This window comes from Manis pentadactyla, chromosome 12 (assembly GCF_030020395.1).
Source record: "Manis pentadactyla isolate mManPen7 chromosome 12, mManPen7.hap1, whole genome shotgun sequence".
Lineage (NCBI taxonomy): Eukaryota > Metazoa > Chordata > Mammalia > Pholidota > Manidae > Manis > Manis pentadactyla.
This window is the reverse complement of record NC_080030.1, coordinates 43,935,100-43,958,685: the sequence shown is the minus strand read 5'-3', so window position 1 is coordinate 43,958,685 and position 23,586 is coordinate 43,935,100. Positions and strand designations below refer to the sequence as shown.

Here is a 23,586-nt window from a genome sequence, read left to right as displayed (position 1 = left end):
GCTGTCCTCCAACCTTCCATTTCCTTTAGTTTACTATGGAACTGATATTGACCCAGATTTGTGTGTCATCCAGTGACAGAACCTGATCTGGTGGTTCTAATCAAATCAAAGAATTGTTCTTTTCTCAGAATACATCTTTATGGTGTTATCTTACCTGTGTGATACTTTACAATTTACACAGCACTCAATGAAGTATTAAATGAAATGACCTGAATAGTAACTGATAACACTCTAATTTATGTGGTATGGGTAATAAATAGAAAAGAAATATCTGCCTCCTGTAGTGAAATTGATCTTTGTAAAGCTCCTGGAACACATTGTTTGAGAGTAGAAAAATAAGTTGAGCCAGGTACTAGAATCATAGGAAAATACTTTTCTCAAGTTGAGAGAACATACATAAACAAATATGCTAACCAAAATGTATTATTTTTTGTTTATATTTCACCTGATAGTTGAAGTCTAAAAATACTATAATAAAAAATTTCAAAAATGAGAATTTATGAAAGATACATTGTTTGACATGCCTTCTACTATAAAAATGAGCAGAAGAAGAGGAGGTAAGTTTATGAAGTGTCCACTGAGACCCTGCCCATCTCAGCATCAAGTCTACCACCACCACTTTTGCTAAAGGAAATAAATTACACTTGAGCTTTAAAGTACTTTAGGAATCAGAGACAAAAATGAGTGCCAAATATAAAAAACAAATTCATGTTAGAGAGAAATAACAATTCAAAGTCTATAGATAAGAAGAATCTTACTTTCCCTGCTAAGAAGAACAAATAATGAAGTGAAATGCCAGTAGTACAGTTACTAGCCAGGTTGTTATAAAAAAAAAGTGTTTCCCTTGACTCGTATCACCTAACTCTACCTAACTTCTGAAAAAGTACCAATAAATACTTTATTATTGACTGTATTCTGAGACTTTCTGGTGTCCACTCCCATTCATAGAAGTATGCATTTCCATAACACTGACAATATCTATAGGTATGGAGAACACATATTTTAGTTTTTCCAAACCAATTGTCATGGAGGTTGGTTGGAGGGGGGTGGGTGTGGGCACTACAGGAAAAGGACCTCCTTTCTGTATTTTATTATAATAGCCAAAGGCTTTTACCAAACTAACATTGCTGCCAAGTATGATTTCCCATTCTCTATCATCTCTACAGAAATCCTTCTATGGTGTTGATCTAGCTGGTGGACTTCATTGTTTGTTTGTTTTTTAATTACATATATATGAAGTCAGGCATTTTTAATGATTCTTTAATACTTTTTCCCAGTTATATTTATGATCCTATCATATTGTTAAACAGTTGCCTTTAGTTTGAACCTAAACAATTACAAATAGAAAAATTAAGAGATGAAAATTAGCTTCTTGGACTTTGTATTGCTTTCTGTCATTTTTCACTAGTGCTTCCTCCAAATCATAACAGCTTCCTATTTAACAAGATTTAATAAAAATTAAGGGAGCTAGATACTCATTTTGAAAGGAAATATAATTGAAAATAGTTGATATTTTTTAATTTACATTTTGACTTTATGCATCTGCTGATTGGAAACACCTCTTCTAGAACATTGACTATGTTGACATTGAAATCACATTTTAGATAACTCAGTAATTAATCTTGATTGACAGCAAACCATTTATAGAATTTTTTTTTTTCCGAATTTGCCCTACTTCTCACAGGTTCTTCCTACTCTTAAGACTACCATTTTAATTTGGAATAAATCTCAGGTTTGGAAGAAACCTTAAAGGTCGTCATCTAGAATTCTACAACAAAAGTTACTTAGTCCAACATTTGGTCCTACAAGATCCCTATCAAGTGTAAATCCAATCTATACTTAACTTAAATACCTTGTAACAACTTAACCTCCTAAGGTAGCACATTCCATTTTTGTAGAGGTCTGTCTAGTAAGTTATTTATTAACCTGATCTCTTTAAAAAGTATTACAAAAATAACATATGCATATGATAAAAGAAGTCCTAGCCCAAAAAAAAGGAAGACAAAATTCTTGTCTCCTTTCAACCCCTGGCCTGTCACTTCCCCTGAGTTTTTTAAGTCAGATGTTATATCTGCGAGCATTACTTTATTCTTCCCTTTATAATGACATACACACACACACACACACAGAGTTAATAATATACATATATGGGTATACATAAATACATAGATGTAGGATTATATACATGCTCTACAGTATATATGACATAGCCATATTCTGTAGGGATATGCTATACATTTTTTTGCTTAACATAAGATCATTGTATTTCAGCATGTAAAAATCTTGTTTCTTTTAATTTTTAAAAAAGTTTAACTATTTTAACAGTTTGAATTAACATATTTACAGTTCACTTATTTACAGTCTACAAGTCAATGATTTTTAGCTTAGTCACCTTCACCACAGCTACTAAGAACATTTTCATCACCTCAGAAAGAAATGCCATGTACTTCAGCTATTAAATCCTCCCCATCTCATTACACCCTACCCTCAGCCCTAAGCAACTTCAAATGTACTTTCTTTCTCTGTTGATGTACATATTCTGGACACTTCTTATAAATAAAATTACATAATAATATCCTTTGTGACAGGCTTTTTTCACTGAGCATATTTCAAAAGTTCACCCATGCTGTAGCATGTGTTGGTACTTCATTCTTTCTTATGGCAGAATAATACACCATTGTAGAAATAGACTGCATTTTGTTTGTTCATTCATTAGTTGATGGACATTCAGGTTGTTTACACCTTTTGGCTATTACGAAACTGCTGCTGTAAACGTTCATGTACACTTGTTTCGTGGACATTTGTCTTTATTTCTCTTGAGTATATGCCTAGGAGTGGAACTGATAGAGAACTACCCCATAGTTCTCCATTTAACCAGAACTGTCAGACTGTTTCCCAAAGTGGCTGAACCATTTTGCAATCCAACCAGCTGCATTTGAGGGTTTTGATTTCTCCACATTGTCAACAAACCTGATACTTTCTAACTTTGATTCTTGCCATCCTTGTGGCAGTAAACTGGTATTTCATTGTGGTTTTGATTTACATTTCTCTAATGACTAATGATGTTGAGGATCAGTTCATGTGTTTATTGGCTATTTGTATGTTTTCTTTGGAGAAATGCCTATTTATATCCTTTGCCTATTTCTTAATTGGGTTGTCTTAATTATTGAGTTGTAATGAGTTCTTTGGATATTCTAGATGTAAGTCCATTATATGATTTGCAATTATTTTCTCCATTTCTGTGAGTTATCTTTTCATTTCCTGGATAGCGTCCTTTGAAGCACAAAAGGTTTTAATTTTGCTGAAGTCCAATTTATCTGTTTTTCCTTTCATTGCTCATATTTTTGCTGTCATACCTAAGAATCAATTGCCAAATCCAAGGTCATGAGGATTTACCCGTATGTTTTCTCCTAAGACTTTTATCATTTTAGTGCTTATATGGTGGTTCTTTATCTATTTTGAGTTAGTTTCTGTATAATGGTATGAGGTAAGAATCTAGCCTTCTTACTTTTTCATGTGGCTGTGTAGATTTCCCAGCACCATTTGTTGAAAAGGCTTCCCCCTCCCCCCATTGAATGGTCTTGGCACCCTTGCAGAAATTCAGTTGACCATAAACACATGGGTTTATTTCTGGATTCTCAATTCTTTTTCATTTATCTGTATGCCTCTCCTTATGTCAGTCCTATACGGTCTTGATTATGACTGTACTAAGTTTTGAACTTGAGACGTAAGTTCTTTGTTCTTTTTCAAGATCATTCTGGCTGGCTGAGGTCTCTTGCAATTCCATTTAAATTTTAGATGCTTGTCAATTTCTACAAAGTTAGCTGAGATTCTGATAAGGATTGCACTAAAATGTTATCTTTCTACATACAGTTGATTTTAAATGTAATCAGAACAAAAGGGTATATAATGAAAAGTTCCCCTCACCAGAGACACCAATAGCTAGCTATTCACTGACAGTTCATTATGTGTTCTTCTAGAAATGGGAATTGTATATTAGTTCATATATATATGAATATATATATTTGCCTCTTTTTATATGCAAATGAAAAGTATTTGGCTTTTTGCCTTTACCATTTTTTTCTTTAGCTCTTTGAGAGTATCCCATGTCGGCAAATGCATACCTGTGTGTTTTAAAAATGGCTGCTTAGAAGTTTGTACTTCAGTCTCTAACCAGTCCTTTTTTGATACAGCTAAAGGTCTTGCTTTTACAAACTGCTGTAGTAAAAATCCTGTGCATACATATTTGTGCCCATGTCTGTATATTTGGCAGAAGAGATTCTAAGAGTGGAATTGCTATGTCAAAGCATATGTGTATTTTTAATTTTGATAGATGCATCATTTAAGCTTGGTTATACTACAATAACAAACTCTTTTTCTTTAAAACAGCAAAGATTTATTTCCAGCTCACTTGCCATTATAGATTAGCTAGTAAGCTCTGTTCTACATCATCCTCACTCAGAGACCCAAGTAAAGGGGTGCTCCATTCCATGCTTCCATGATTGTTCAGGCAAGACAAAGGAAATACAGCAAATCAGCACTGGCTCCTTAAGCTTCTGCCCTGACAAATGTTACCTTTAGCTAAGTCACATAACCACACCTAATTTAGAGAGAAGGGCAGGGGTGTGTGCAATTCTGCTGCATACCTGGCAGGCAAAAAGCCAGAAATATTTAGCAAAGGATACTGATGACTACCACAGTGCATGTTGCCAATTTTAATTTCCAGACTCTGTAAAGAGATTCTACCAGTTTATACTCCCGTATTTATAAATGGGAACATTTTTGGCAACATTTATAAGAATGTTCTTTTCCTCCTTCCCTCCCCACCCATTACTATGTAAGTGACTGAAAAAAATATACATGTCTTTGTCAGTCTGGTCGGTAAAAATGTATTATTTTGCTTTTTAAAATTCGTATCTTTAAAAATGAGTGAGGTAGAATAACAACAAAGAAAAAACTGAAGGAACAAAACAGCAGCAGACTCACAGAACCCAAGAATGGACTAACAGTTACCAAAGGGAAAGGGACTGGGGAAGATGGGTGGGAAGGGAGGGATAAGGGGAAAAACGGGGCATTATGATTAGCACACATAATGTAGAGAGTGGGGGGCATGGGAAAGGCAGTACAACACAGAGAAGACAAAGTGATTCTATAGCATCTTACTACTCTGATGGACAGTGACTGTAATGGGGTATGTGGTGGGGACCTGATAATAGAGGGAGTCTAGTAACCATAATGTTGTTCAAGTAATTGTACATTAATGATAGCAAAATTTTAAAAAATGAGTGAGGTAGAATATTTTTTCATGTATTAATTTTTAATCATTTATATTTCTCATTTTGTGAACTTGCCTGCTTTTATAGGATGCCTAGTCTATTTTCCCTAATACGTTATTTTAACCTGGTTAATAAATTTTTTTGTTAAAATTTTTTTTTTACTTTTATATATTCAGACTTATCAATCTTTTTTCCTTTTGGCTTCTGGGTTTTATTTATAAAACCCTGCTGCATTCCAAGATTTTTAATAAAGAAGAACAAATCTTGTGCATGTCTTCTCATTAGTTACAGTGAGACTCCTTGAAACCTCGTTGAACTGGCCTCATTTCTCTTTCATATGGCATCCCTTCAAAGTATGAAGTATTTCTAAGCTGTAAACATCCCCACTTTCTATAATGGTTCATCCAGTTATATTTCTTTGAGGCTCTTTTGCTATCTCTAGCCCCCAGTTTTCTTTCTCTCTCAAATAGAAGTTTTAGATTGTGTCTATATCCTAATGCTATAAGATTGCATGCAGACTCTTAATTGTAAAGAAACAAATGCCAACAAAATGTTATCTTACAGAAGCCCCACACTCATCTGTTAATAATACTGTTTAAAATTTTTTAATTTCTTAAAAATAATTATAAAAGTTAAACATCATTCTTCATAGTTCTGTTGTTACATCTGTTGCCCAAATTACAGGTCTAGTTGCAGCACTGTTGCAAGATCTGATTTCAAACTGTCCTTAAGAATGGCAAATAGATGAAAACATCAGGGTGCTTTATTTTAATAAGTAATTGCCATCTCTGAATCTTGTGACTCAGTCACCAAATAAGCGACTGTAATTGGTGGAGTCTAAAACAATATCCCTGCTGCCAACAGTTACAGTTTAGAAAAATCTTGATTTATTTTAGAAGCTGATATTGTACCTTTTTAGGCATGTACCTTACTTAGGCATATAAAATTGTCATGACAAACAAAAATTTAAAAGACACTAGAAATAATATGTTTCCAGCAGCAAAATTTATCTTTTTTAAAAATAAGCCTAAGATCTTTGTATCCATAAATACCTGATACATTTTTCAGTTGCAAAGATATTTTTTTAATATGCACAAAGATATTTTTTTAATATGCACATCCATTCTCATTTTTTAAGTTCTAGAAAAATTAGACATTATTTTCACTATAGAATGCTTAAAACTAGTGAAAAACTAACACTGTCTGGAACTCTAGATGTGTTTTCTAATTACAAAGTTTCGTGAGAAATTGTCTCCATTGTTTATCTGAAGCCAACAGAAGTTGAGTAAAGAATTAAGCTTTCTGTAATTGCTGTAGAAGAACATCCAGTATGCCTATCGGAGTGGTTTAAGAGCCCTAGTATTTGAATTAACTAAGGGTCAGTTATATTAACAACCACAAGAGGGAGTTCATTCTTAAATGACCTTTAGCCATTAAAATGTAATACTGACTGAAAGAGGATTTTTAAAGCACTGAATACTTTTTTCTCCTGTTCCTCCTCCTTTTTTTTGTCTATTTGAGAGGATAAAGTATAGATAAGTATGTTTAGAAAACTAAAGAAGTCAATATATGATTGAGATGTTAAATATATCACTTATTTTATTTCCCTGGTAGAACTAGCAAATTATTAGGAAGCCACCTTTGCAATGTTGGCAACCTGAAAGTCTTGCCATGTTTCAAAATGTGCTACCTCTTGCTAAATGACAAACACTAGGGAGTTTTAAACAAATCTTAAGTTTTTGTTTCATCAGTATTTCTATTTCTTGGACTTAAATTAGTATTTTACTCTACTATGCATTAGAAGTCAAATTATTGACATTATTTTACATTTAATATTTATCAAGTGCCTAAAATTTTCAAGGCTTAATCCTAGATATCAGGTGGTACAAAACTGAATTCTGTGTTTACCCTCAAGGAGATTGAGTTTTGAGAGATGTACTTGATAATGAAAAATCTAAAATGCTGAATTTTCCCAAGTGGGAACTGAAATGAACTCATCTAACAAAAAAGGACTCTTCTTTAGTGTGAATGATTTATGAATACAGAGTAATAATAATATGTAAGTTCTTGAACTAACTTGTTCCCTTACCTTTGTTTCCTTCCCCTTAATTTAGTTTCCTCCTTCATACTTCAATGTTGTATTAACTTATTTAATGCCCTTTGAACAAGTCATTAAGAAATTAAACTCCATTACTGTTCATATTATCTTGGATTACAAAATAATAAAATTCAATGTGTTTTTAGTTGAATAATCAAAATATTATAATGCAAATATCACAAATGAAACTGCGGCACAGGCCTTACTATGGTGGTTTACTTGTATATTTAACTACTTGTATATGATTGGATATATTTTAATTTTATTAAGGTACACATATTTGTATATGTACATTTACGTATGTTCTATATGTATGTGTGTATATATAGACATGATATGTCTAAGTGTAGGTCTTTTTTTTTTTTTTTTCAATCATTCTTGTTCCACATTCAGTGGACCTCTTCAGTTTAAAGGCTTGTGTCTCCCTTCAGCCCTGGAAATCCCCTTCCTGATTCCCACTTTCTCCATTGTCTCTTTCTTAGAACCTCTTATTCAGCTATTTAACTTTCAGTACTAACTTTCTATTTATTTGTTGTTGTGTATCAGGATATTCCACTTCCTTGTCTTTCTATTCTGTAGTTTAGGAGATTTCCTTAATTTTTGTTCCCTTACTTTTGTTTCCTAATTTTATAACCCATGTATAAAATTTGCATTTCAGCAGTGATGTTTTTAATTTCTAAGAGCCAGTACTCAAATTCCCTTCTCATAGCAGTTGTTGTTTTATGGGTGCATTATTGTGCATCATCAGATATCTTAATGATGTTCATTAGAATTTAAGTTCTCATCTCTCCTGAATTATCTCCACTTAATCTGGGTCTAGTCTCTTTGTTTAGATCTTTCATATGTCAGGTGTTCCTCAGATGTGTAGTGATTCTTGGCTATTGGTTCTTACTTAAAAATGAAGGACTGTGAAGGCTAACTGAAAGCCCTTTGTAAGAAAATGAGACTTGTCACTTGGCAGAGTGCTTTGTGATGAATAAGTGAGGAGCCAGCTTCTCAAGAGAGCACTCCATCACCACCTAGCATTCTTTGTGTATGGGAGCCAGCTGGAAAAATGTGTGTTTGGGGGCGCTTTAAGAATAAACATGCGCTACCTGCCTTTCTGCAGGATGGGGAGAGGTTAGCTGTTTCATAAACAGACGTTGAGCAAAGCCCTTTTTCTGGCTCATTCCTCACTTCTGCCTCCTGTTGTTACCTGCATTCTCCAAAGTCTGAAGCCTCTGTAGGTTCCTACAGGGCCAGTTAGCTACCTCTTTGTCAGCAGTGTCCTCTTTGTCTATGAGACTGTAGCTTTCTTCACCCTCCTTCATTCTGTGCCATTTCCATCGGTTTTCAGTCTCCCAGAAACTTATTGAAATCCCTTGTCCATTAATTACCTTTTCCTGTTGTTTGTCCTTGTTGGGTTGAACCAGTTTTATTCCTCTGTCCTTTTCTTGGGGTGGTAGGAGGCAGAAGATAATATAAATAAAATGCTCAGTCAGCCATCTTTAACTAAAAGTCCTGGCTGATATAATGGATTCTTCATAGCTTGGTTTTTTAAGTCCATATGAGTCTACACATAAATAAATTACAGGAATGGAGAAAAATTTTCCTTTAGCTTACCCACTGAAGTCTGTACAAATCAGCCTTCCTTCTGTATAAGTACATATTTACTAGGTTATGTATGAACCTAATTTATCTGTATGTGTATTGATACAGTTTTGTTTATAACAGTTTCTTCTCATGCCAAAACAAAGAAACAAAACCCAAAAAGCCAGTCTAAGGGATTTCCTCAAATGCCTTTTGAAAGTTAATTTCTCATAAAAGAGGTGAAATTTTCTAGCCTCATCCCACAACTGAAACCCTTGATTTATAAGCATGCCTGACTCTCTAAGCTATGGGACCTGACTTTCAAGGTCCGTTCTTTTGGACCTTGGACGTATAACCGTCATGTTTCTTTTTCCCCAGTCAACACCAACCCTTTTCATTTAGTAGAGGCTGATCAGAACAAAAGTGTCTTTATAAATAAACACTACAATTATTATTATTCATTATAAGTCGAATATTGTTTGTCAGTGGATATGTATTATGTAATATTTTGTACAGTGGAGGTTAAAATGCAGACAAAACCACAACTACAGAAAAAGAGTTAGCTTTAGATGAATTTTCATGGTAATTGTTAGAAATTCACTTTGACAGCCCTCTTTTCTTTGTAATTCATCTTTCTCAGATTCCTATCTTAAAATCCCAAACCACAGGTGAAAGTGAACTAGAGACATAAAAATCTAGGCACTTAGAAGAACGAATTGCTAAGAAATAGAGATCATGTCTTTTTCCTACTATATTCAGAGCTTTTAGCTTGTTTATAATTTACAGACATGATCCTGAATAATCTACAAACTATATTTGTGACTTCTAAGTAATATATGCCATTATAACTCTGCTCCAAGATTTTGTTTTCACTAGAAAGAAATGTCTCTTAAATAAATTCTAAGACATTGGATTTGCAATATTTTGCTTTAGAGCTTCAGTCTAATCATGGAAAGTATCTTGCCTCTAGTCCCAAAGGCAGGCCACATCTTTAGGCACTGCAAAAACTCTTTTCTTTGTGAGTTCCCAAAAACATAGGTTTTTTTTCTATTTCAGAAACATTCAGAAGAATTTGCTTTTTACCTTCAAAACATCCCCACCACTTTCAGCAACTGTGACTCCTTTTCTCTTAAATCTTTTTTGAATAAGACTTCTGCCTGTTGTTAAAGGCTATTTCCTATGAATATTAGCCTTTTATGTAGTTCTCAACTCTGTGGTTTAGTTTCCTATTTTGATAGAAACATCAATTTATTGAGGATTACTAATGGAGCTATCTGTAACAGAATATTCAACCCCTGTCCTGGAATATATGTTTTTAAGTGCATTAGTTGAAAAACAAATTCAAATATTCTTTTATGGTCTTCCATAAAGAATGAGAGTTGTATGCTAGCATTTTTATTTTCCTTTATCATTAAGTAAAGAACCTCTGTATCTCATAACATATTTTGCCTTAAAGTCTTTTTCTTTTTTTTTTTAATGAATGTTGCTATACTGGCTTTATTTCAGTTTTATATTTGCCTTGTATATCAATTTCAAATTTTCTCTAGCTCCTTTCAAGGTTTTCTCTGTATCTTTGGGTTTTCAGCAGTTTCGCTATGATGTGTCTAGGTTTTGTTTTGTTTTAATACTGCTTGGATATCTTGGGGCTTCTCGGATCTGTAGTTTATTGTTTCTCATTAATTTTGGAAAATATTTGGCCATTATTTCCTCAAATATTTTTTCTGTCTTATTTTTTCTCTTCTTCACCAATTACATGTATACCGGACTGTTTGATACTGGTCTTTCGACTTTTGTTCTTTTTTCCACTTTTTTCCTTAGTGTTCTATTGGGGTAATTTCTGTCTTTGAGTTTACTGATTCTTCTGCATCCAGTGTGCTGGGAAGGGATTCTTTCATCCCTGGTACCATATTTTATTAGTAGCATTTGACTTTTTTTTATAAGATTTCTGGCTCCTCAATTTATCCGTCAGTTCTTTTTAGATCCCTTGACATATTAATAATAGTTGTTTTTAAATTCCCTGTCAGGCAGTTCCAGCATCTGTGTCACCTTTGAGTATGGTGCTGTTGATTGCTTTATCTCTTGATGATAAGATGGCTTTTTCTCATTATTTTTCTGTCCCAAAATTTTTGTTGAATGCCAAATATTGTCTGTAAAAAAAACAGAAGAGACTGAGATAAATAGTATTTATATCCAGAAACAAGAACACCTCTTTTTCTGTCAGATAATATTAAGTGTGAGGGGTTGAGTCAGTTTAATCAGAAGCACAGGAGCTGGTTTGAGTTTTGGCGGTGCCCTAGTGTACCACAGTCTCAAATAGCTACAGCAATTGCCTGCTGCTCTTACTCTGTGTCTCTTAAAGTGATTCCTAAAGTGCAAAATGTTTATTTTACTTTAGTCCTTTTACTTTCACCCTTTCTGTGTTGTGATGGCTCCCCGTTTACTAAGAATCCTTAATATGGTCAACAAGCCTCCACATGATCTGATTAAGGGCCAGATGGTAAATTATGTAGGACTTTGCAACCCATGTAGTTTCTATCACAACTGTTCAACTCTGCTGTCGCAATAACACAAAAATAGCCATAGATAATAAGTAAAAAAGTAAGCATGGCTATATTCCAGTACAACTTTATTCATAAAACAGGCAGTGTCCAGTGGTCCATAGTTTGCTGACCCCTTATTCATAGACTTGTTATTGGCCTCCCTCCATCTCTCCTACCTCTATAATTAAGCCCCCTCCAAGAGCAGGGATTTTTGCCATTTTGTTCATTGATTTCCTAAGTGCCTATAATATTGCCTGACACATAATAGGCTCTTAATATATTTAAAGAATGGATGAGTGAGTTATGTATTAAATGTTCTTCTTATAACCAACTTATAGAGCTTTTTAAAATCCATTCTGCTGATCTCTTTAAACAGATAGATTTAATTAGATTACAGTTGTGATTACTGATATATTTGGAATTATTCCCTCATATTTGTTTGTTTTCTATTTCTGTCTTCTTTTTCCTCCTTTCCTGCCTTCTAAATTAGATTTTCTTTATTTCTCCTTTTGTTCTGCCTTTCAAATTAGAAACTGTTTCTAGAAATGACCCCTAAATATTTAATACATGTACTTGGTTTCACAGTATTTTAGAGTATACTTCCTAAACACCTTCAAAACCTTAATACTCTGATACTCATATTTCCAATTTCTTGTTATTCTTGTCTAATATTTTACTTGTTCAGATTTATTCATCTTATTCCTTCCTTTTATACTATTTTCCTTCTTAACCAAAAAACATCTGTAGTACTTTTAGCAGCAGTCTGTTATTGGTAAATTCCCCACTTTGTCTGAAAATGTCTTTATTCATCCATACTCTAATAATTTAGTTAGGTGAACTAATTATTCCATTATCTCCTGGCAACTATTATTTCATTTCTTCAGTTTTGGAAAATGTTCAGCAGGTGCCTTTTCGGATTTTGCCTTGCCTCCATTCTCTCTGTTGTCTGCTACTAGAACTCCCTTTCAGTTTTTGTGAGATCTTTTAACCCCTCTTTCAGGTTTTCTATCATGTTATGTCTGTGCATTCTGGGTGATAATCTTCTATTATCTTCCAGGGCACTAACTGTGTCTTTGATGATACCTGATCTACTGTTTAATTTTAGCCATTTGACTTTTTCATTTCAATGCCTGTTTTTCGTTTACCTAGAGGTTGTTTTGGTGCTGTTCCAAATCTATTTGTTCTTTATTCATAATGTCTTACTCTTTGGTTTCTTCTGTTATCATTATAATAATCTTAATTAAACAGACTTTTTCGTAGCTTCTTTCAGACTATTTTATAGTCTTTAAGTTTGTGGGGCTTCTTTTGGTCCATTGACTCTCATGGTAGATCATTTTCTTGTTTGGTCTTACTTCCTTTCTATTGAGAGCATTTCTTCATTGAGGATTTTTCCTTTATGGATCCCATAGTAGTAGCTTCCAGGTAGTGGCAAGGGGTTTCCAAAGCAGTTTGTATTTGCTTCTGCCAGGCACCCCAAAGGAATCACCAGCCTGGGGCTAATTGTTATAATTTCTGACCCTGAGGTTCTCTTGACACCTACAGTATAAATGTTAACACTCGTGTTTTCTAATTTCAGTGTATACATGAGTGATCATTTAGTCATTAGAGCCACAAAATAAATGTCTAAATTTCTTTTTTTACATATTTAGAGAAAACTTTTAGGGAGAAAATCTCCAGCTTTAGTTTTGAGAAATGTTTATTTTAAATAACCATTCATTTGATTGAATGTCCAGTTAATGCCGTTTTGAGACATGTTGGTAAGTGGTGGTAGTTTAGAAATGAAGCAAGTATATTACTCTTAGTGTTCCTTTTCCTCACCTCACCCTTCATTCCCACTTCCTGCCTCTATCTTCTTTTTGGAGAATAAATAAACTCTTAGGTTTAATATAAGAATTCCTATATTTTGGAAGTAGATAAAACTACAGTTCAAATAAACCGAATACACAAAAGCCTGACAAGACAAGGTTGATAGGTAGGGATTGACAAAGACAAAGCAAGTTTTCCACCAGGAACATGTGAACCTCCAAAAGCACCTGCCTGCATTAAAAATTACATACACTAAAATGGGGAAAGAGGGTACCAGGACTGTAGTCTCTATCAGAATCAGCCGTAATTTTTAAAACTTGAAACACAATGCCCTAGTATTCATTTCTTCTCATAAGTGGGAAAGGAAAATTACCCAAGGAACCATCTATAGATTAGTATCAGATTTTTGTTGGGAAAAATTACCTGCTCTTTTATTTTGAAGTACTTGAATGTAACAGCTTCCCCCACCCTGCACTCTGATTTTGGCTTCTAGAAGCCACTAATGGATTGAATGGCTTGAATATGCCTTTCTATGCCATAGCCTTTTACTTATTTTTTAGATTCATAGAAATTTAAGTTTAGTTAAAGATGACTATTCAGCATTAGTCTAATCTGTTTAATCTTCTTGACTTTTTTATTTTAATAGCTATTATTCATTTTTAGAGGTTGTGGATTGTACTTTCCCAAATCTTCTCACCGTAGTATCGACATCCCAAGCTGCCTTTTTACAGAAGTAGATTCAGGTATCTTCACTTCTAGTCCAGTATCCTAAAAAATGAGGCTCACATTGCCCAGGGATTGATCATAAGAACATATACCAATTCTTATGGCTTAATAAGTTTTCCCAGGCAACTATTCATTCCTGCTACAAGATTGATTCCTTATTTTCTTTCCTTAAAAATCTTAGAAAAGTATTTTTACAAAATGCAATCAGGATATAAGAAAAGATAAGTAACTTACCTAATAGTATGGTTTTTACTTTGTAGTAAGAACAGTTTAATGTTAACATTCATGTGGATTGAAATCAATCTCTTATTTGTTGCATAAATCAAAATGGATTTAACCTAACTCACATTCCCTTCTAAAATATCTGTGAAGTGTTCAAAGTAGAATACTTTATGCATAGTCCAAACATGTCAGACTTTTTGGAGTAGGAAGGCTTTATCCTTTCAGAGGGTCATGTGAATAAATTAATTGACCAGAGTAAAAACCTTTAGAGAGGTAACAGTCTAAAAATTCTTTGGCCATAAAGTAATTTTAAGGGTTATTCAAATCTTATAAAAAAAAAAAAATTAAACTGAGTACTGACATTTGTCTACTTAAATAATTAAAATAATTTTTAATTTAAAATTTTTGAAATTTTAAATGTTTAACCTGAGTATTTTGTTTTAATGTATTTTGGGGATTTTGGAAAACTCACTTGACATAGAAGTACTCGTTTGTTTTCCAAGGCTGCTTAAAGGCTAAACGTAGGTGGGTCCTCATGTTTGCTTACGTGTATTGCAGCTTTATTGGTACACCAGAAGGCCAGAATGGAACGACTTCAAAGGGAACTCGAGATTCAAAAGAAAAAGCTGGATAAACTAAAATCTGAGGTCAACGAAATGGAAAATAATCTAACTCGAAGGCGCCTGAAAAGATCAAATTCCATATCCCAAATACCTTCAGTAAGTCTATTATAACCACTGTGACCTCTGTGCAAGCACAATGCTTCAAACTTTGGCATTCTTGGATGGATTCATTAGGAATGTATTTCTTTATTTCCATGTACACATTGGAGATGAGGGAAGATGCAAATGTGAGAATAGACAATCTGTCCTAAGTATAAAAGATTGATCTTGTTTTCTAGAAATGCTCTTAATTCATACTTGTTTCTCTCTCCTTACCTTCCCCTGCCAAACTCAACTTTCTTAACTAATGACACGAGAATTCAATATAGATCCTTCTCACATGAAATTATTTTTCAGCTCGAAGAAATGCAGCAGTTGAGAAGTTGTAATAGACAACTCCAGATTGACATTGACTGCTTAACCAAAGAAATTGATCTTTTTCAAGCCCGAGGTAAAGTTCAGTGCATACTCAGCTGAAATTCATTGTATTAATTTACCAACTCTTCCTGTGGCTGAACACAGACTTATCAGTCATAATCTTACCGTCTGATTTGACTTTGGAGCCAGATCATACCAATAGTGAACAGCATTGGAGTTTTATTTTTTTCCCAACCCCCAAATTACATACTTGGTTGAGGAGTAATTTAATACATTTTGTGTCCTTCAAATACACTTCCACTGTTTAAACAGGGTAGACAGTGATTAGTATGTCTCACTGTATAGTCAAAAGTATTGCGTTATTGCCAGTTTTGGGATCACAAGCAAGAAAAATATGAACTTGTGACATTTAATAGCTGGGAAAGAAACAAGCTGATGGTATGTACTACCCTTCTTACTGTCTGTCATTCACTGGCAGATTGTCTGGCTTTTAGCCATCAACGTTTCATTAAAAATGTGCAAAGATGAAAATCACTTGATGTGATTTATAAATTGTGCTTTGTTAGTTGCTTACACTATTTAAGTAGAATATTTTATATGGAAATCAAAACTTTTAATCATGTAAATTGTACTTTGATGTTAAAATCTTCTGTAACCCAAAAAAAAAGTATTGCTGTTATATATTAGTAGAATCTGTTACAACAATACTTACTAAGATTAAAATACATGTAGTCAATGCTTTTTTCCTGTTTCCCTTTTTTCCATGTACATTTCAAGAAGTATGGTTTTTGAGAACATTATAAAAAGGCACCCCCATCCTAGTGGCACTATTTTAATTGATAAAAGAATAAAATACGGCTTGTATAATTTTTATAACAAAGCTAGTTTATTATACTTGTGCTATTAGTGGTACGCAATAATTATTTATTGTAGTAAAAATGGACAATTCAGTTCCATAGACAACTAAAGGAAATTTTATAACAAGTCTAATTCTGAAGTTGGGGAAATTAATAGAAATATATAAAATGGAAAAGACAGAAAAGGGAAGGGAGCCAACAAAAAAGACATCCTCACTCTTGAGTGTGTGCCAGAATCCATTAAACTGAAAGATGACTCACTGTATATATTTTTTTAATATTAGTAAGCTGCTTGTCTTGAAACATTCATAGAAAATGCTGTAATTCAACTTTTGTAGAGAAAAGAAAGTTTGTGCTAGTTTAGAAACTATAACCCTTGAACTTGTTCCTTTTGTTTAGAATTGGAACCATTATGTTACATTAGTGCAAGGTTCTTATACTTGGTGACAAGTCATTTAGTTGCTTAAGTCTGTGCTTGATCATTTAAAATTATACTTTAAATTGTTAAATTTTAAGTTATTTTTTAACTGCTCACATAGAAAAGGAGCCTAGTTCTAATTCTGTTATTCTCTTAATGGCATTTAGTTGACTTCTTCTCCAGTTTACCACCTAGACCTCTGGTGTGAGTACTGTTACATACCTGCCTCACCTAGTTTGAAATCCTTACATGTAATCTGAGATGAGAGATGCAGAATAAATGAGAAGCATTTCTTCTATTTATACTATGATAGTTTTTAGAAAGAAAATACTTGCTTTTTAAAAAATAAAACTATTTTTGAGCTATAAAAATTGATATATTTATTTACTTTTTATATATTTCAGGACCACATTTTAATCCCAGCGCTATTCATAACTTTTATGACAATATTGGATTTGTAGGCCCTGTGCCACCAAAACCGAAAGGTTAGTGTATCCATTAAGTGTGAAATTGTTACATTTTGAAGAACAAGATATTAGAAAATTTTGTTTTTAGCAATCTTCCACTCTAGAAGTACTTTAGACTTTGACATTTTTGGATGAATTCATTAGGAATATATTTCTTTATTTCCATGTACACTTTGGAGGTTAGGGAAGATGCAAAATTGTAATGTACTTAGCTCCTTATAAGTAATATACATGTCCTTTAGATTCATTATACTCCAAAATAGCAAGTCTTGGCAGAAAAAAGTCATCAGGAGTAAAAATTTGTGTTCTTTAAAATTTTTAGCAAATGTTGAGGAAGATATATTAGGGAAGTTTATTTTTCTTGAGTATCATGTTTAATTTATGCATAATTCTGTATAGTCAAAATAACTCTGAATCCCAGATGAATGGCTTTTGAAAATTATTTCCCACTATCATTTTACATCATTGATATTCACAGACTTATGTACACCAAACTAAGATATGCTACAATATGTGTATGGATTTTCTTACTCCAGGCATTAACATATATTTGGAAATGGGTACAGGAAAGAACAAGTCGGTTACTAGTTCTTTGGTTTTTTGCAAGAATTTTCACATTCTCATTTAGTATACTATTCTCTCCACTCCCCCATTTTTGTTCAAGTATAATTTAGTTAGGCCTAACTGTATCTTCATTTTTTTTAATTTTTTATTTAGATGTTTCCAAACATAGTTGGAATGTAATGAACTGTTAATACAGAAGAGCAGAAATGGGATTGGGGCATTTGACTGTCAGTAAGGGTGCAGATACTGGATGCCTTTTGGGTGTTCATTGAATAAAGGACGAAAGTGTCATAGCTTAGCTCCTTCATATAAGCAAAGTGGATATTCCAGACTTCAAATGAATTGCCTTAATATAATCTTTTTACTCTCTTTCAAAAATTAGAATTTTTCTAATAAAAACTTTTGTTTAGCTGCAACATAATCTGGTCTTACGTGGTGAGGGTAGGAGGAATGGAATATGAGTGAACTAAGATCGATCTTGACAATTGTGGAGGAAGGATAAAGTGTATGGGGGTTTGTTGTATTGTTCTCTCTACTTTGTTTGTTTGAAATCATCCATGATAGCAAGTAAGGAAAAAAAAATCCATTACTTAAAATCTTTTCACAAAATATAGAAGCTTACATGCTATTTTCAGAGAAATAAAGAATCAATCATTTTTGCCTTAAGGCTAAGATAAGGAGTTATTACTTTGATTTATGGAGATTTTATTTAGTTCTTAAAATCAGTTCTGCTTCACAGTGCAGTTTTTTTTTTTTAACAAAATTAAGTGTGGAAATCATAAGTTGTCCTTTTGCAGTCTAAATTCTTATTTTCAGTTCTGGTGGTTATTTAGTTTCCAAATATCTCTAATAAAAAGATTTGTAAGTCTACCAAATGAGATTGTGCAGACTAAGAAAACTGTTGGAGATTTCTCTTTTTAAAAATAAATTTTCGGTACCCTATTGATTGTCTTAAATATTACTTAAATACTGAAGAAGATGCTGTTTAATAATAGACTGAAATGTTAATACAGATTGCCTGGTCACCCTTCCTAAAAAACCTTTTTAGTTAAACAAAAAGGATAGACAAAAGTTTTAGTAAAAATGTGCAAGCTGGGAATGTTTTCTAACACATGAGCAAGACCAAAATTCTAATGAGTAGAATTTTGGGTCCCTAGATTAAAACAATCATTCTGTAGAATGTTTCCCAAATATGAAGTATGAAATAATTTTAAATGGTTAAAAAGTCAAAAAAAATTTTAACTGTGCTTGTTTTAATACAATTTAGGAGATGCTAACTAGTATTGTCAGACCCTTGATTTTTTAAATATTTTTATTTAGATAGCCTTATTATGTATTTGTTTTTTAATTATTCAGTTTCAAGAAAATTACTATATAAAATACTCTGAAGTTGCTCATGATTATGGCAGAAATTGTGATGTTGCCTAAAAATTATGACCAATGCCTAAAGTTGGAAATTGTACAATAAAATGTTAAGACTGATCAGTAAGTAGGGTGCTTCTAAAGGGGTACAGAACACAAAACAATTATTGAATTTTTATAAAAACTTGACTTCCTATATTTTTATCTACTAGATACAATAATTTGTCTTTTAAAGTAGCCCAGAATTTATCACTAATTACCAACTCAGTACTATAGATGGAATTTGCAAATTAATATACATTGTTTTAACATAGTTGGAATCTTTACATTATAACTTTGGCAAGAAAGATCCAACTGTGCATACTTCTTTCACTTTAAATCTTTCAAAAGTAATTTGTAGGAATATTACTTTAAATTTATAATGCGGTTCTCCCCCACCACCACCCCAAAAAAAGTTGTTTCATAAATGTAATTTCATCTTAGACACAACCTTGGTGGAATATAATTATTTCTTATATTTAAAGTACCTCTGTCTTTTCAAACACTCCAGAGCAATGGCTTTTTAAAGCTGCAGTGACTATTATAAAGAAAGATGAAACCTAGAGGATATGTGATTTATCTAAGATCATAGAACAAATACATCAGGAGTTAGTAGCAGAGCCAGAAGCAGGACTTCATACTTAGAACCCTCAATCTAGTGTTTATTTATGAGAAATAAAGTATGGTAAAATTTTTACACTCATCTATTTCTCCAGGGTCTATTGTTGATACATAGTAAAATAAGATTTTATAAATTAATTCATCTTTATATATTATTTGTGTTGTTCAAGGCTTACATTCTCAGCAGATAGGGAACACTTAACAAAAACTTCCATTCCTGATAGAAAACAGAAATAAAAATAATACTTCAGTGGGAAGTGAAATGCTAATGAGACACAAATTCACTGTCAGTATTGCTCCTGTAGTAAGACACCTTTTCACAATCTCAGGTGATATCATAGGAATCCTTGGTATTACCGTATGGATTGATTTCCTTTTTCTCCTGCTGTAAATTGAAAATGATGCTCTTTTCTCCTGTAAGGAGATACTGAGGTGATTGTGTCATGTCTGAGTTGCTGTTTCACAGCAGAGAAGTAGAGGCTGGTGAAGATCAAGCCTGCGTGTAGTTTCAGCTAGATGCTTCATTTGGTTAACAAAGCTGCTTCCTGCTGCACAAAAAATGTTTAAAGGTGCCAGTAATTTATGACTTTGTGATTTTCACTTCTAAAATAATTCTTTTGCTTCCTTACAGATCAAAGGTCCACCATCAAAACGCCAAAGACTCAAGACACAGAAGATGATGAGGGGGCTCAGTGGAATTGTACTGCCTGTACTTTTTTGAACCATCCTGCCTTAATCCGTTGTGAACAGTGTGAGATGCCAAGGCATTTCTGAGCCAAAAGGCCCTGTATCTCTAAAACCACATTTGAAGTTCAAGAAACTAGTCTGTCATCAGGGGACAAGTTTCACTGCTACATAGGATTTTGTCAAAGGTGTGACAAGATGGTGGTGTGCTAATGCTAAATGTCAGCCCACAGAGCTAATAATACCTCAGTCTTATGTCATGGGCAGTTGAAATTCATCACATGAAAGGTAATCTGCCGAAAGACTTGGTTGCCTGCTGCCTAACCATGTACAGTGTTACCAGTATCCCACTATGGATAATTCTCAATATGTTAATGCCTAGGTGTTCCCAGTGCCTTTTTCCCCTCATGTCACTACTGAATTTTGACAGGAGGAAGAAATAGAATGATGGCTTTTTTTTTTAAGCTTTTGGTGAAACACTACAAACATGAAGAAAAGGAACAAGGTTTAGCTATTTAAAAACTGCTGCCGCATGGTGCCTATGAATAGGGGAAGAACTTCACAAATCTGTGGTACTCTTGGCCTTGTCTTTGTCTTCCCTGAAAACGTCTCCACTCTGTGAAGCCAGCATCTAGAGTCTCAGATGAAGAGGAAAGCAGCACGCGCTGTCTGTGCAAACATGCAGTGAGATGTCCCAAAGCTTTTCCTACTGTACAGATCTCTCAAGTCTGCTTTAAGTGATTTCTTTTCTTCTTTATTATTTTCTTATATTTCTATATGTATAGTGTAATAGTCTTTTGTTAACTAATTTTCTTTTTTCTTTTTAGTGAGTAAGCACGATCATGTCCTTTTAAGCCTTATCTGAGAGAAGCAATGCCTTAAAATAAAAAAGCATTAATGAAATGAAACTGTGCACAAAATAACTTTCCTCTACTTGTTCTGTACTTTGCCTTCATGAGTGTTGGTGTTTTGTGAAGATGCTGTACAGATGCTGCACAGTGAATTGCAGGAAATATTACAAGACTTAACGTCTATAGGTCACACTATATACTGACTTAGCAGTGGGTGGCACGACAAAGTGTTTTGTCTTCTACAGGGAAGCTTAAAAGATATTTTTAACCCACTGACAGAGCAACAAGGTTAAGCTTGCGTCATATGCCTGGTGTCCCACAGAACTTTCACAAGGGATTAAATTGGGAAAGTACAGTTTCACAACCAGCAACAGCAGGAATATCTACATCCCCTTGTTTTGGAGAAAAGTTTAAATGCTTTCCTGTCGGGGCAATCCGTGTCTAAGCCTGACTTGGTGGCAGTGTCATGTATTTATAAAACAAGGCTAGTCATATTTAGGACAACTGAAGAAAAGCTGGAAAAAAGAACAACAAGCAAACTTGAACACTGAAGCAACCTCAAGCATCTCTGTGTTTTGATGATATATTTTTATAAGGAAAATATTCAGTTGATCAGGAATGTATATAACTAAAATCAAGAAAAAAATAACTACACATTTAAAAAGAGTTCAGAAATTATATATCAGTGCTTAGAATGGGACTAAGGGAAGTGCTGAAATGTAGCAAAAGATAGGACATAATGTAGACTGTCACCCACTGTAAATGTTTGCAAATGGATATTTTTTAATAAACAGGATTATTACAGGTGATCTATAGGAATATTAAAGCCTTTGCAGGCTTTGCATTTGTATATGGGAAGAAGTATGACAATCCTAGACAATAGACCCAAAGCCTCTACATTTGATGCATTTTGTTTTAAAAATAGGCCTTGTTTTTTCAGCTTCATCTGCAGTTCTATGTGAAGATTGATAAATCAGTTTCTACTTGTTTTATTAATAAAACGTAATTTGGATATCTTGAGTTGATGGTTTTGTGATTTAGCTGGGTAAACTATCTTTGTAACAGATAAGTTATTTATAAAAATTAAAAAACTTATATTCTAATGTGGATTTTGTGACTTGTTTTTAAGTTTGTGGGGCAGGAGATAATTTGTACTCCAGCAGAACATTTGATAGTGGAAATCAGAAAACTTACTCTGTAGAGTCTTCTCGTGACAGCATGGCATTCAGCTGCATTTCTTGGCTTTTTTTTTTTTTTTATCAGTTTCCCCAAGCTACTTCTTAACTGATAAAAGAAATCAGCCATCTTTTGCTGAGGCAGAAAAACTATTATTACTTCTTTTTTCAGTTTGTTATATAGCATTTCCTTTCATTTCTTTTTGGGTTTTTTAAGTTTACCCCATTGTTGAAGATTTGGGATCATTTAATTAATATTTCCTGTACTGCATAATGTGTCAGTGCCGAGGATGGTGGTACCTCTCACGAAGAGAACCTTTGTATTAGGAGTTTCAAAAAATCATGACTCAGTTTTTCTGAGCTTGACAAGTAGCACTTGCTGATCTCCTTATGACATAAATAGAAAGCCCTACTTTCCTTGATTTGTCTTTTAAACTAATGGGACAGAAATATTCTTTGTCAGGGAATATGAGATCTGGAACATGTTGGCAGTGTGAAGACCACCTTCGGGAATTATTGCACTGAAGAGCTACAGGTACTAAGAACCTCAGATGGAATGATGGATCTCTGTTTCTCATCACTAATTATCCTGGGGTGCTGACATTATTCTCTGTATTTAAAGGGGAGATGGGCAATTAGTCCATGTAAACTGGACTTCTCAGGAAAACTTTTATATTAAAATGTCAGCCAGTAGCTACTTTCATAACATATAAAGATGCATGTTCTGTTGCAAATTTTTGTGAAAAATAAAAATGTATTTTTCTTTTAAAATTCCCATTTTTAAAATGGCCAGTCTAGATCAATCTATAGTCTAATACTAATTGACTTTGTATTGAAGGAATTGAAATTGTGCAGAAAATCATAGATTGTCCAAAACTGTATTAGCTGTTAAATTTATGTTATGTTTACATTTTAAAGCATTTATAAATAACAAAGTTAACTGACATTTCATCAGTTTCCTCTAACCCTGTTTAATAGGACATTCCAGTGAGCAATGATAGGTTTAAGAAGTGAATGGTGAAAAAAAAGAAGTGAATGGTGTAAGAAAGAATACTCAGTCTGTGAGTAATGGAAGTTGGCTCTCTTGCCTTAGAAAATAACGATGTGTACTGGCACCAACGGCCATTCCAGATTTGATATCTGCATGCTGGGTATTAATACAGTTTACTATATAATGCTACGAAATACTCATAGTGATACTTCTCTGTGACAAGTGAAATGTATTTTTGGCTCCAGTTGTTAGACACTACAATTATTATATTCATTTTACT

At 33.5% G+C, this 23,586-nt stretch overlaps 1 protein-coding gene across 4 annotated transcripts in view; it reads left to right on the top strand.

Annotated features, from left to right (window-relative positions):
- The window catches only part of TAB2 (TGF-beta activated kinase 1 (MAP3K7) binding protein 2), a 79,147-nt gene extending 56,987 nt beyond the window's left edge, over positions 1–22,160 (top strand). For 2 of the 4 annotated variants that reach the window (XM_036906924.2, XM_036906923.2), the window contains 4 exons: positions 14,796–14,956; positions 15,257–15,350; positions 16,957–17,037; positions 20,237–22,160. In XM_036906924.2, the coding sequence (XP_036762819.2) occupies positions 14,796–14,956; positions 15,257–15,350; positions 16,957–17,037; positions 20,237–20,379 (479 nt within the window). In that variant the 3' untranslated portion in view covers positions 20,380–22,160. The remainder of the gene's footprint in view (positions 1–14,795; positions 14,957–15,256; positions 15,351–16,956; positions 17,038–20,236) is intronic. The other 2 variants (XM_036906926.2, XM_036906925.2) reach the window with 2 other exon arrangements.
- Positions 22,161–23,586: the final 1,426 nt, after the last annotated feature.